General features: G+C 29.8%; 2 protein-coding genes across 2 annotated transcripts; one reads left to right on the plus strand and one right to left on the minus strand.

Moving 5' to 3' along the window:
* The first annotated feature begins 8743 nt into the window (after nucleotides 1-8743).
* LOC131605051 (F-box/kelch-repeat protein At3g06240-like) lies at nucleotides 8744-10093 on the plus strand. The gene has a single exon (XM_058877450.1). It carries the CDS (start codon nucleotides 8744-8746, stop codon nucleotides 9965-9967), a length of 1224 nt encoding a protein of 407 aa, XP_058733433.1. The 3' UTR covers nucleotides 9968-10093.
* An 829-nt stretch (nucleotides 10094-10922) lies between these two features.
* On the minus strand, nucleotides 10923-11866 carry LOC131606905 (ribonuclease 1-like). The gene is made up of 2 exons (XM_058878994.1): nucleotides 11622-11866; nucleotides 10923-11531 (listed from the first exon to the last, which is right to left on the minus strand). Exons 1-2 carry the CDS (start codon nucleotides 11850-11852, stop codon nucleotides 11118-11120), a joined length of 645 nt encoding a protein of 214 aa, XP_058734977.1. The 5' UTR covers nucleotides 11853-11866; the 3' UTR covers nucleotides 10923-11117.
* Nucleotides 11867-13064: the final 1198 nt, after the last annotated feature.

A 13064-nucleotide genomic window follows, 5' to 3' on the forward strand; every position in this document is an offset into this window, starting at 1 on the left:
ATCCTTTTTAGAAAGAGTATTGCATAATGATCAAGATTCAATCCAACTTATTGATGTTCAAAATGTGAATACGTATGAGTGTGATGTTTACACTGCCAACAGAGACATAGATGTGAAGTACATTGTAAATGGCTGGTACGAATTTTCAAAGGAAAAGAAGCTCCGGAGAGGTGATACCCTGGGATTTATTATGTCGGATGTTCCCGAGAGGCTCTATGTGAAGAGGTTGAACCATTGAATTGAGGAAGAGGGAGAACATATAGTTTGATATGAGAACTTATTTACCCAACTCAAAAATATAAAAGTTAAATGGTGTTAAGTGATTGGTTGAAGGTACACTACCCATCTTTTTGTCATGTGTAGAGAAGTTGTCCCCTTAATATTTTAGTATTGTTAATTTAAACTTGTGTTTATTTGAAGTAATGTTTTTCGTTATGATTAACCATAGTATGAAGAATGTAAATTCTATGTAAAATTCAAGTACGTGATTTGAACTTTGTTACATGAATGTGGCACCTTTGTAATATATATATATATATATATATATATATATATATATATATATATATATATATATATATATATATATATATATATATATATATATATATATATAGGGGACGTATCAAATGAGAATTTTGGTTATTATGAGAACTGAGAAATTTTAATAATAACCATACGATTTAAATTCAATGCCTTAGATTTCACTCAACTTTTAAGATATAATAATTAATAGATAGATTCTGGCTTAAATACATATCACATAAATGCATATTTGACCAATGATTTTAAATTGTATGGTTGTTATTAAAAGTTCTCAGTTCTCATAAAAACCAAAGTTCTCATTTGATATATTCCTATAATATATATATATATGTGTGTGTGTGTGTGTGTGTGTGTGTGTGTGTGTGTGTGTGCGTGTGTGCGTGTGTGCGTGTGTGCGTGTGTGCGTGTGTGCGTGTGTGCGTGTGTGCGTGTGTGTGTGTGCGCGCGCGTGTGTGTGTGTGTGTGTGTGTGTGTGTGTGTGTGTGTGTGTGTGTGTGTGTGTGTGTTATCTTATTCTGATTTAATATGATTAGTCTTTTAAAACCAAAATCAGAGTCAATGTTGTTTATAAGTATAATTGTTAGGGACCAAATAGTACTAATTTTCATATATTGTTTTTGGTCCCTTTAGCCACTTTTCACTCAATAATCACACATTTATTCTTACAATTTAATAATTTTGCAATTTAGTTAATTTTAGTTCTTTTAAATTGTTATTTCACATGTTTGTTAGTTTTGTAGCGTTTTGATTAGGTTTTAAGCTCATGGAAGCAAAGGGGAAACACTTGAAGGCTTGGACTTGTACAAGAAGAGCTGAGGAGGTCAGTTTGCCCCGCAAACATCCTTGGCGCCGCAACCTACACAAATCTCATCTGTCTTGGTTTTTGGCTGGATTCTGATGTGGCAGAAATTGAAGTGTTTGCGCCGCAAACACCCTTGGCGCCGCAAACACTGCGCAGCAAAACTCCTATATTACTTTAGCTGGTCTGCCACTTGTCATTAGTTTAATTTTTAATCTTTTGAAGTTGGACAGTTAGGACGAATTTTGGGGGGTTAACTTAGATAAAAGAAGAGGAATCAAGACCATTCATTCTATTCTATTGTACACCACACATTGAAATTAGGGTTTTGGAGAGAAAAGTTTGCACCTTTGTGAGAGATTGAGGCTCATAGCTTTTTCTTCATTGTTCTTGTTGTCAACCATGGTGATGAGTAGCTAAATCCCACTTTGACAAGATTGGAGGTAGTAGCTATCCTTGTTAACTATGTATTTCCTCTAACACTATTGTATGAACTTCCTTAGTATTGGAATGGATGAATGTTGTTGTTTTATATTTCATATTTAGATTTGATTTATGATTGAGAAATATATTTCAAGTCTTGTTCTACAACATTTTATCAAGTAGTGAATAAATGCTAGAGATAGATTTATTTGCCACTTTTCTATTTGTATCAATCAATCAAGCTTAATGTATTGATAGTTAGAGTGAGAGATCATCTAAAGATTAATATATTAACTTTCACAACTTTGTTTAGACATAAACATTGTTGAGAGGATACTAGAACATTGCATTGCTATTGAAGTATACTTTAGTTGTTAAAGTCACATAGGAGATAGGGATAGTGAAACCAAAACCAATCTTGTCAATCTTTTATCTTTGAACAAATCTTATTTTATTACTTGTTTTACCTTTTGAATAGAAAAATAGAAACTCAACTCAAACCAACTTTGTTACAACTTAAACTTAAAGCGATAGTAACTATAGAACGGCGGTAATATCACCCAATCTCTGTGGATACGATTTAAAAATATTTGCCTTGAATATACTATTCAACAATAATGCAAAAATTGAAAAAAAATCAGATAACTCCATATATCCTTGAAATATCATATAACATTTTGCACTATATTTTATGATTCTTAAAAATGAATTTGAAGCATATGCAATAGCAGCCTCATATTCTCATTTTTAAAAACGCACAAATACAACAAAACATAAAGTTAAGACTATATATCCTAATGATCATTTAACTAAAAAATATAACTTGTATCACAAGTTACCAATTGTCTTGTTGTTTTAAAAATGAGGATATGAGGCTAGTGTGCAAATGCTTAATATCGTTAATTAATTTTAAAAAGATAACTTGTATCACAAGTTACCAGTTGTCTGTGTTAAGCCTCATATCCTTAATTGTTTTAGGAGGCTAATTTGAATTTAATTTGTGAAAATGGGATTAAATGGGGTTTATGAAGGAAATTAATTATGGTAATGTAGTGGAATATTGGTGATGATAAAAAATGACCAAAGAAATGGGACTGGTGTCAAAATGATGCCATGTTGCCCTCTTTTTTTTTCTTTCAAAATTCGTCACTGGAAATCGATTTCCTATATGGGGGAATCGATTTCCTCAGGCTTTGTTTGCGAGTTTGGAGGGGAAGGGAGGAGAGGGCTTTGGAAAATATGAAGGATTGAATGAAAAGAATAGAATGATTTTGGATAGGATTGTTTTGGAGGGTTTGATTTTATTTATAACATAAAAAATCCCCTAAAATGGGGGAGCTCAAAAATCGATTTGAAGGAGGGTTTTGAAGGACTTACATAAATTTTACAAATATCTTTTAAGTTGTTATAGTATTCTGAAAATTAAAAATATAGTAATGATAATGACTCTTTTTTTCATTCTAAATAATTTTTTTTAACAAAAAATGTCAAATATTTTCCTATATTTTTTTAAAACTTCATTTTTGGAAGTCTTCCCCTCCCCTCCAAACTCGCATGCAAAGCCTCAAAAAAATTTCCAATTTTTTTGTCCCTTGAACTATTTTGGCTCTGGATCGATTTTTACCTTTAAAAAACAAACAAAACAAAATGCATTTTTTATTTTATTTATTTTGGTTAGTATAACATAGCGAAGAAATATCCACAAATTAAACAAACATGGTTGCTTGGTGATTCCCCCAAAGGAAAGATGAGCTCAGAGCAAAAAAACAAACCTCAAGATTGTGATCTTGATTAATGATTGAAATGAAAATGATTGGGGTTACCACCAAATATGTAACTGATTACACTATTAGCATAAGCACTTTTATACTATTTTTCAAAACAAAATCACTTTTCTCCTCACCCAAAAACCCCTTGTTTCATACAAATCGTGAATCACATTATTTTGCACCAAAAGTCAGTTTTCTTGAACATTACACCCTAATTAATTACACTCTAAAACACTCATAACTTAAGTTTCGACTCTGACTCACAACATTCATCAACGACACAACTTCAAATATCATACAATTCCGTCAATCATATGATTTCAACAGCAACAACCACAATACCTCAGCATTTCATCATCAATCACAACAACATGTCAACATAATTCATCAAGAAATTATTCAACTCAAACACATACAATTTGCAACAATATTCATAATGTAGAGAGAAGAAACATAAACCCACATGAACATAATCTACCCACCATCATCATACAAACCCTTTAGAAGATCGGAGCCCACCCTTACGTTAGAATTCATAGCAAAAGCTTTTCAACATATAACAAAAGAGATTCTTCCTCAAGCCTAGGGATGACAACAGGTCGGGTTGGATACGGGTTTCACACTATCCAAATTCGCACCCGAAATCGGCACTCGAACCCAAACTCAAATGCTATTCAGGTGAAAAAATAACACCCACGCCCACACCCGTTGGGTTTGGGTTTTTTCACCCAAACCCAAACCTGCAGCAAAATACATAAAATATATGTTTTCTACTATTTTCCTACAACTTTCCACAATATATATATATATATATATATATATATATATATATATATATATATATATATATATATATATATATATATATATATATATATATATATATATATATAGGCTTAAATGCACTTTTCGTCCCTGTAAGTTTTTTTAGTCCCTATATATCACTTTCGCGTTCGTTTTAGTCCCTAAAATCAAAATCTGCAGGTAACCTTTAGATTTTTCTGCGGATTTTGGCTTTAAGGACTAAACCTGAAGTAAAAAGTAAGATATAGGGACTCAAACAAAATAAAAACTTACAAGGACGAGCTCACTAACGTACAGGGACCAACATCGCATTTAAGGCATATATAAATATATATATCAAAGAGTCTTTTGAAAGAACTTTTTCAGCAATGAAGATTATCAAGTCTAAATTGCACAATAAGATCAACGATGTGTGGCTCAATGGCTTGATGGCGTGTTACACAAAACAGGATATATTCAAATCATTTGATGATATTGATATTATTCGAACATTCACCAGAAAAATGTTTCAAAAAAGACATTTGCCTCTTGGTGACAAAATAAAAAGTCTGTTTTATTTGGCCCAGACATTATAATTTTTCTGGCTTCGCCACTGACTCGGGTTAGGGTGCGGGTGGGCCCCGCAGATGTGGGTGGGCCCCTACATGAACATTATCTACCCACCATCATCATACAAACCTTTTAATAGATCGGAATCTCCACCCTTACCTTAGAATTCCTAGCAAAAGATTTTAAACCTATAACAATTCCTAGTCTTGCTCTTCCCTCTTTTCCTTCTCTTTTCACGTACGGCCATATTATGATCTCTCTAACCCCTAATTCCTTTATTATGTTATTATTATTATATTATTATAAAATAATAAAATAAAACTAAATTATTATTTAATCCTATTATTACTAATATTATTTAATCTAGTTAAATTCTAATTAAAATATTATAGTAACAATATACTCTCTCACCCTTATATGTCTACACAATTACTCACACACCCCGACACCTCCAAGTTCCAACTCTAATTTTCTAAAAATTATTACCATACATCGAATTGTCCTCAAGTACAGTAAAATACTAAATATCACACAACCTCACATAAGTCAATTGTAAATAACTAATTAATTAAGTCAGGGAGTTACACAACCCACTTCACCAAGTTTTGCCCACGATTTCTAGAGCATTTAGAGTGCGGAATTCACTATAAATAGGTTTTTAATTTACTATAAAGCCATCCAAGCACATTTATACTATATTTACTTTAAAATTATGTACTTTTGAGTATTATGCTATTTACAATACTTTAGGTTCTTGAGTTAATTTCTCCTATAGTAATTATATCAGAGTCTCCCTTGAAAGCATATTTAATTTCAAAGTCAATTTCAATTATTTTCAAGTTCAATTTGTTAATGATTTTTATCAATAATTCAACAAACACACGTTTTGTTTGCTTTACTACCATCAGGTATACGTTATAAGCAACCAATTATCCCCCATCAACCATAAGTTATAGATTATCAATTAGCTTATCAGCCAATAGTAATTTTAGCAAACAAAACAATATAATAAAGTTACATATCAATAGCACATAGATTTAATTTTTATTTATAAATGTACAAAGAAATATAGGAAACTAGAAGCATTTAAGAGAAAATAAAAGCTTTTATTGGAAAAAGAGAAAGAATAAAATGGTAAAATGATTTAAAAACAATTATTTTGCCCCAATGACGAAATAAATAGAAAATGTCAATCCAACTTAATAATGTTACTTCTTATTAAAATAAAAAATAAAAAATAAATATTTATAAATAAAAACATAATAGTTTTATGATTTTTATATGAAATAAATGTATTTTAGAATATATGAAGAAAAGAAAGGAAAAAACTAAATTAAAAAGTACAAAGGTAAATAGATTCAATTAAATAAAGTAAAATATTTTTTTGAAAGAAAATATATTTTAAAATAAAGTATAATATTTCAAATGAATAAATAAATTAGCAATATTTATAATTTTTAAAATATTTTATGCAAAGAAAGAAAAAAAAATAGAATAAATTTTGAAAAGTAAAATAAATTGTTTTTTAAAGATAATAGATTTTTTTATACAGTATAATATTTCGAATGAATAATTAAATTAGTAAAATTTATATATGATCAATTAATTGAAATAGAATCAATTAAAAAAGTAAAATATTATGCTTTTTGAACAAAAATATATTTTAAAATAAAAGAAAATATTGCAAATGAATAAATAAACTAAAAAAAATTACGAGATAAATTAAAAATGGAGAACCCAAATTATTCAAGTTAGTAAAGATATTTTGCAATTTTACCAAAAAAAATAAAAGAGAAAAAAAAAGGAAATTTTGCAATTACTTCTCTATGAAAAAAATTAATTTTCAAGGAAATATTGTTTATGTATAAATAAATAGTCAAGAATAATGTTTCAAGTGTGTACATAAGAAATTCGATTTTGGTCATTATTTTCGTACTTGCAACGACAATGTTTGATCTCATCATATATTTTTCTCTGTCAATGAAGATGGCGAAATTTGTAAGTGAGAATGCAAGAAATCATATACCTGATGATCTTGCTTTCTCCATTCTATCAGAACTTCCTTTAAAATCCTAGAAGCACTTTGGATGTGTAAGGAAAACATGGTCTATTTTGTTCGAAACCCCTTTCTTTATGATCGACTTTGGCAATAATTTCATATACGTTCCACACTCTTATTACAATGATACATCTCTCCTCCTTCATCAAATTGTTTGTAATCACAATCGTACTTACGTTAGTTTCTCTTTGCATTCACTTTCGAGTGAGAGGCTTGAGAATATTTGAACACTTCTTGATCAACTTGAAGGTTAATAAAGCTTGAAGAGATCATGTTTAAGGCTATAACTCAAATATTGATGAATGAACCCTTGAGAACCAATGATCAAACAATTTAAAGCTTGAGCAACCAAAACCCTAGCTCATGAAGCAATGCTTGGTGTTCTTGATTCAATCCCCTAACTTGCAAAATAAAAAAGGAAACAAAGCATATTTTTGATATTTTGGTTAAGGTTAGTAAATCATAAAGGATACAAATACAAATCAAAAGATACATAAGAGAGTGTTTGGTGATCCCCATAAGGCAAGACCAAATTTGTGATCTCGATACAATGCACAGATGCAAATGAAGTGGTATCTTTGGGGTAAAAATTAGGGTATGACAGTCATCAACCATCAAACATAAGTTATAGGTTATCACTTAAGTTAATGGCCAACAACTATTTTTACCAAACATAACCACAAAATATTAAAAATGAATAAATAAATTTAAGAGAAAATAAAAGCTCTTGTTAAAAAAAGAGAGCATAAATTTAATTGAAAATATTATACTTCATTTTCAACAACACAAATATTAATTTTTATAAATGTACAATAAAATATAGGAAACTAGAAACATTTAAGAGAAAATAAAAGCTTTTGTTAGAAAAAGAGAGAATAAATTGGTAAAATGATGAAAAAAAAACATTTGTTTTTTTTTGCTTCAATGATGAAATAAATAGGAAATGCACAAATGTTACTTCTTATTTAAATTAAAATTACCATAAAAAATATATATATTCATAAATAAAAACATAAAAGTTTTATGATTTTTATTTGAAATAAATATATTTTTAGAATATATTATGAAAAGAATGAAAATAAAATTTAAAAAATAAGTGTAAAAGAAAATAAATTCAATTAAAAAAAGTAAAATATTTTGTTTTTTTGAAAGAAAATAGATTTTTAAATAAAGTATAATATTTCAAATGAATTAATAAATAGTAAAATTAATAAATTTTTAGAATACTTTATTAAAAGAAATAAAAAATGAAAAAAGAAAAACCGAATCAATTAACAAAAGAAAAATATATTGTTTTTTTTTTAACATAATAGATTGTAAAATAAAGTATAATATTGAAAATGAATAAATAAATAAGTAAAATTTATGTAATTTTAGAAAATTTTATGAAAAGAAATAAAAAATATATAAAAATAATTTTTTTTCTAGAAGGCATAAAAACAGATTCTATTAAAAAGGTAAAATATTATGTTTTTTTGAATGAAAATTGATTGCAAAATAAAGTATAATATTTCAAATGAATAAATAAATTAATAAAATTAGGAGGTAATGAGAAAATGGAGAAACCAAATTTTTCGAGTGAGTAAAGATTTTTGTCATTATACCAAAAAAATAAAAGAAAAAAAAGGAAATTTTGCAATTACGTTTCTTTGAAAAAAATTACTTCTGATTTAAGTATTGTTTATGTATAAAAATATAGTCAGGAATAATTTTTCAAGACAATAAATAAGACAATTTTTTTCGCACTTGCAACGACAACATTTTATCTCGTCGTATTTTGCTCTGTCATCGAAGATGGCGAAATATGTAAGTGAGAAGGTAAGAAATCACATACCTGATGATCTTGCTATTCCCATTCTATCAAAACTTCCTTTAAAATCTTTGAAACGCTTTGGATGTGTAAACAAATCATGGTCTGTTTTGTTTGAAAACCCTAAATTTATGGTCGAGTTTCGCAATAATTTCATATCCATTCCTCACTCTTATTACAATGATACATCTCTTCTCCTTCATCAAATTGTTTGTAATCACAACCGTACTTACATTAGTTTCTATTTGCATTCACTTTCCGGCGAGAGGCTTGAGAATAAAGTTAAACTGGACCTTCCAAATCCATTTCAACAAGAGGAACCTGGATTTTATGTATTGGTTTCTGGTAGTATAAATGGAATTCTATGTCTTTACGACCGTGATACGATTGTAATGTGGAATCCAACTACTGGAGAATTTAAAGTCATTCCTCCCAGCCGTGTCGAGTCTCTACCACCCTATCAGGGTATTATTAAGTATCTTCATGGATTTGGTTATGACCCTTTTAGTGACGACTATAAAATTATTAGGAAGGTAATTTTTGTTCCTGTAACGGATGATGACGATGATGATGATATTCCCCCGTGTGATGTGAAATGGAAAGATATGTGTGAGAATTATGAACCCTTTTGGGAGGTATATAGCTTAGTATATAACTCTTGGAGGAAAGTTGATCTCATCCTTCCTACTTGTTGTTGGGAAGGCGGCAACCGTAATGATAATCTACTATACTTGGATGGAATGTGTCATTGGCTCTCTAACTCTTACGGAGAATACAATGAAGAGTACTTGGTGTCATTTGACTTGGCCAATGAAATTTGTTTTACCACACTCATACCCACACTCATGCCCTTAGACATAGATCCCAATAATTGGGTGAGTCATGCATTGGTGTTGTTAAATGGATCTATTGCTTCAATTTTATGGTATACAAATACTTTTCACATATCAATTTTAGGCAAAGTGGGTGTGAAGGAATCTTGGACTAAAATCTTTGTTGTTGGACCCTTGTCCGACGACATTAAGTTTCCTATTGGAGCGGGAAAGAATGGTGATATATTCTTTGCAAAGAAAGAAGGAAGAGAACCAATCTGCTTTGATTTATGTACTCAAATGATTGAGGAACTTGATGGTGTGAAAGGAGCATATAATTCTCAAATAATAATTTATAAAGAAAGTCTCGTTTCGATTGGAGGAAAACATCATTAGTTAGCCTACTTGTTTGTTTTCACATAAGAGACAAGAGATAAATTTATGATTGTGTTTATTAGGTTAATTTTACTTTCAATGATAAAAAATGAGTTGTCAATCCCTAGTATCAAAATTATGATTAGGAAGTGTATGAAAATTAATAAACCATAATAATATTATATTGAAAGCTTATTATGTGTCTGTTTTAAAAGTGGTTTGATTTTTATTTTAGACACAAAAATGTGATATAGTTATCATTGTCAGTAACTTGTTTTGTGTCCGCAGTGACGTTGTTTGCAGGAGATTAACACAGTTGTAGAATTGGTCTCTAAATTCTATCAAAGAAAGCCTGTAACATGAAATTCACAAGAGTCACGTTGTTAGGATGTTATGAAGAAAAGTTTAAAATCCAAAGGACATGAATGAGTAGTGGACCATAGAGTGTCTAGACACCAATTTGCATACCATCTCCACTTATACATTCATAATTAAATTTTTTATACATTCATAACACATATTGTTAATAGTGATTTTTGTAAGCAGACATTATAATCTTTATCTTATTGAGGGGTGAATTAATTTCTTATGAATATTTTACCAAATGACATCTTTAAAAGGATACTTTTTATTTCATGATAGTATATCACTTTTTGATCTCATGATAAATCATAGAATCCATGTCATTTAGGATGTTGTAATAGTATCAATCTCATGATATTTCTTTTTCCCCCGTACAAAAGAAGATGGAAGTGCATTATACGTCGCGCAGAATTTTAGAGAGTGAAGAAGAATATTCACTTCAAATTGAATTTTGCAGACACAACTCTGTCATGTTACTAGAAACAGAGAGTAAACACAAGTGTCCAAGTCAAAACTACTACTTTATGAAAGAGAATAAACACAAGTCATAGTACATTATATATAAATCATATTCATCTTAATTATAATAATTGTTTGTCCAAGCAAATAGCTTAAACACACAATTCATCGTTACAAGTCATAACTTTGAAAGTAATACCTTATAATAAAATCACACCTTAACCTTTTTCATCTAAATTATAATAATTGTTTGTCCAAGCAAATAGCCTAAACACACAATTCATCATAACAATTTGCTTGTCAAAAGCCATAAGTATTATTTTATTCATTATTAATAGTATTTTTTTACTTATAATGGTAAATTTATGTCAGGTGGACAAACTAAATGAGAAGGACAATTCATATAGGAGGGGTTTACTAGATCAGTATTAAAGCACAATCTAACTTCCATCAAATCTGCAGAACCCTTTTCACAATGAAGTTGTGGTTCAAATCCGATAATAACCTTTATATGCTTCTGAATATCAGCTGATTTCGCAGTTCCACCCGGTATGAGAGCCGCCGCTCCACCTGGGTTTAGAGGCATCTTTAGAATGTCTTTGATATTATTTTTCTCATAGAGAATTATAGCGTGATTAAAGTAATCAACCGATAACATGGTGGAGCAAGTGCCATGCTGGTTCCACTCGTGGTCCCAAAATCCCTTGTTGTTTCCGGTTAAAGACGGCCACACTTTTTTAAGCTTAGCATTGTTTAGGTCAACCTGATAAAATAAATAAAAATAATAGTCATATTATTAAGATTAATACAAAATAATAACAATGAAAAAATGAAACCTAAGAGATATATATACCATATTTGTATCTGTTGTGCATTTATATGTGTGAGGAGGGGTGTTGTTCTTAGGCCAGAGGCCATGCACAGAAAACTGTAATGGTACATTTGGGATACACTGCTTTTGTTTGCAGAAGGATTTTGGCCATGTTTCGGCCAACATGAAGTATTTAAAGTTAATATTTGCAGAATAATAAGAATAGGAGTGTAAGAAGTAGAAGAGAGAGAACAATAATGATAGTAACTTCATTTTAAACAAGTTCAATTTTGATTTCTGTAAGTTGTTGATTATAAAATTCCTTAAAGACAAGTATTTATAGGTGAAAAAAAATGTTTACGTGTCTTTCTTAATATTTTAAGTAATTCAATTAATGAATGCATAAATTTTCATCTAATCTTTTTTAAGAAATATGTTTTCAAATAAACGTGTCTTTCTTAATATATTATGAAACTATGAAGTAAATAAATATTTTGCAATCCAACTTAAAATATGGTTCATATAAAACTCAATTGATATAGTGTGAATATAAAAAGATTCTTGACAGTTGCCTAAACTATTGCTTAGCTTACAAATGCAAAATTACCAAAACTAAATAAATATGAATTAGTACAAAAATAAAGCTAAACAATGGGTAGAATAGGCTGATTTGCTAGAATTATAATGCTCAATTATAAGCTAGTTCATATGAAATAACGAGTGAGTAACTCTTTTACGTAATCTCTTAAAAGAAAAATAATTTCTAATGTTTTCAAATAGAATAATTACTTCATTTTTATCACATGTTTTCAAATTATTTTCTTAAATTTTTTGAGTGATGAATTAGTTTCTTATGAATATTTTACCAAATGATATCCTTAAAAAACTTGTAATTTGGGAACATTTTGTGAGAAGAAAGCTATTTGTTGGGTTAAGTGGGAAGACGTCTGCAGAGCAAAAGAAGAAGGGGGATTAGGTATAAGAGATATCGAGTGTATGAATGTCTCTCTCCTAATGAAGTGGAAGTGGCGGATTATTAACGAGCAAGATGCGGTTTGGTATGATCTGTTAAAGTATATATATACCAATCCGGAGGCGAAAGTTTTTGTTAATGATTGTAGGGTGCTTCGTAAGCGGGATTCGGTGTGGTGGAGGGACTTAGTCGCCATTAATGAAAGTGGTGGATCTAGTGGTATGTATTTCTCTGATGTTGTTACATGCTGGGTCAAAAATGGAGCTAAATCGGCTTTTTGGTTTAGTAAGTGGCTGGGGAATCAAAGCATTGCTGAAGCTTTTCCTGAGCTATACGGAATAGCTAATAATCCGTTTATGACAGTGGCTGATTATGGGCATTGGGAGAACGAAGAGTGGAAGGGGGATGTTCATAAGTGGTGTGTCACCGTGGGGGAAGATGAGTATAACTGGCTGCTGTTTCTAGAATCTCTGTTAGTGCAGGTTACGCTAGAGCAAGACGGAAAGGATGAG

The sequence above is a fragment of the Vicia villosa genome, linkage group LG5 (genome assembly GCF_029867415.1).
Source record: "Vicia villosa cultivar HV-30 ecotype Madison, WI linkage group LG5, Vvil1.0, whole genome shotgun sequence".
Taxonomy (NCBI): Eukaryota; Viridiplantae; Streptophyta; class Magnoliopsida; order Fabales; family Fabaceae; genus Vicia; species Vicia villosa.

Coding starts and splice junctions, on each gene's coding strand:
- LOC131605051 (XM_058877450.1), top strand. CDS start 8,744: ATGGCGAAATATGTAAGTGAGAAGGTAAGAAATCACATACCTGATGAT.
- LOC131606905 (XM_058878994.1), bottom strand. CDS start 11,852: ATGAAGTTACTATCATTATTGTTCTCTCTCTTCTACTTCTTACACTCC. Junction 11,532..11,621: donor GCACAACAGATACAAATATG/GTATATATATCT, acceptor TTATTTTATCAG/GTTGACCTAAACAATGCTAA.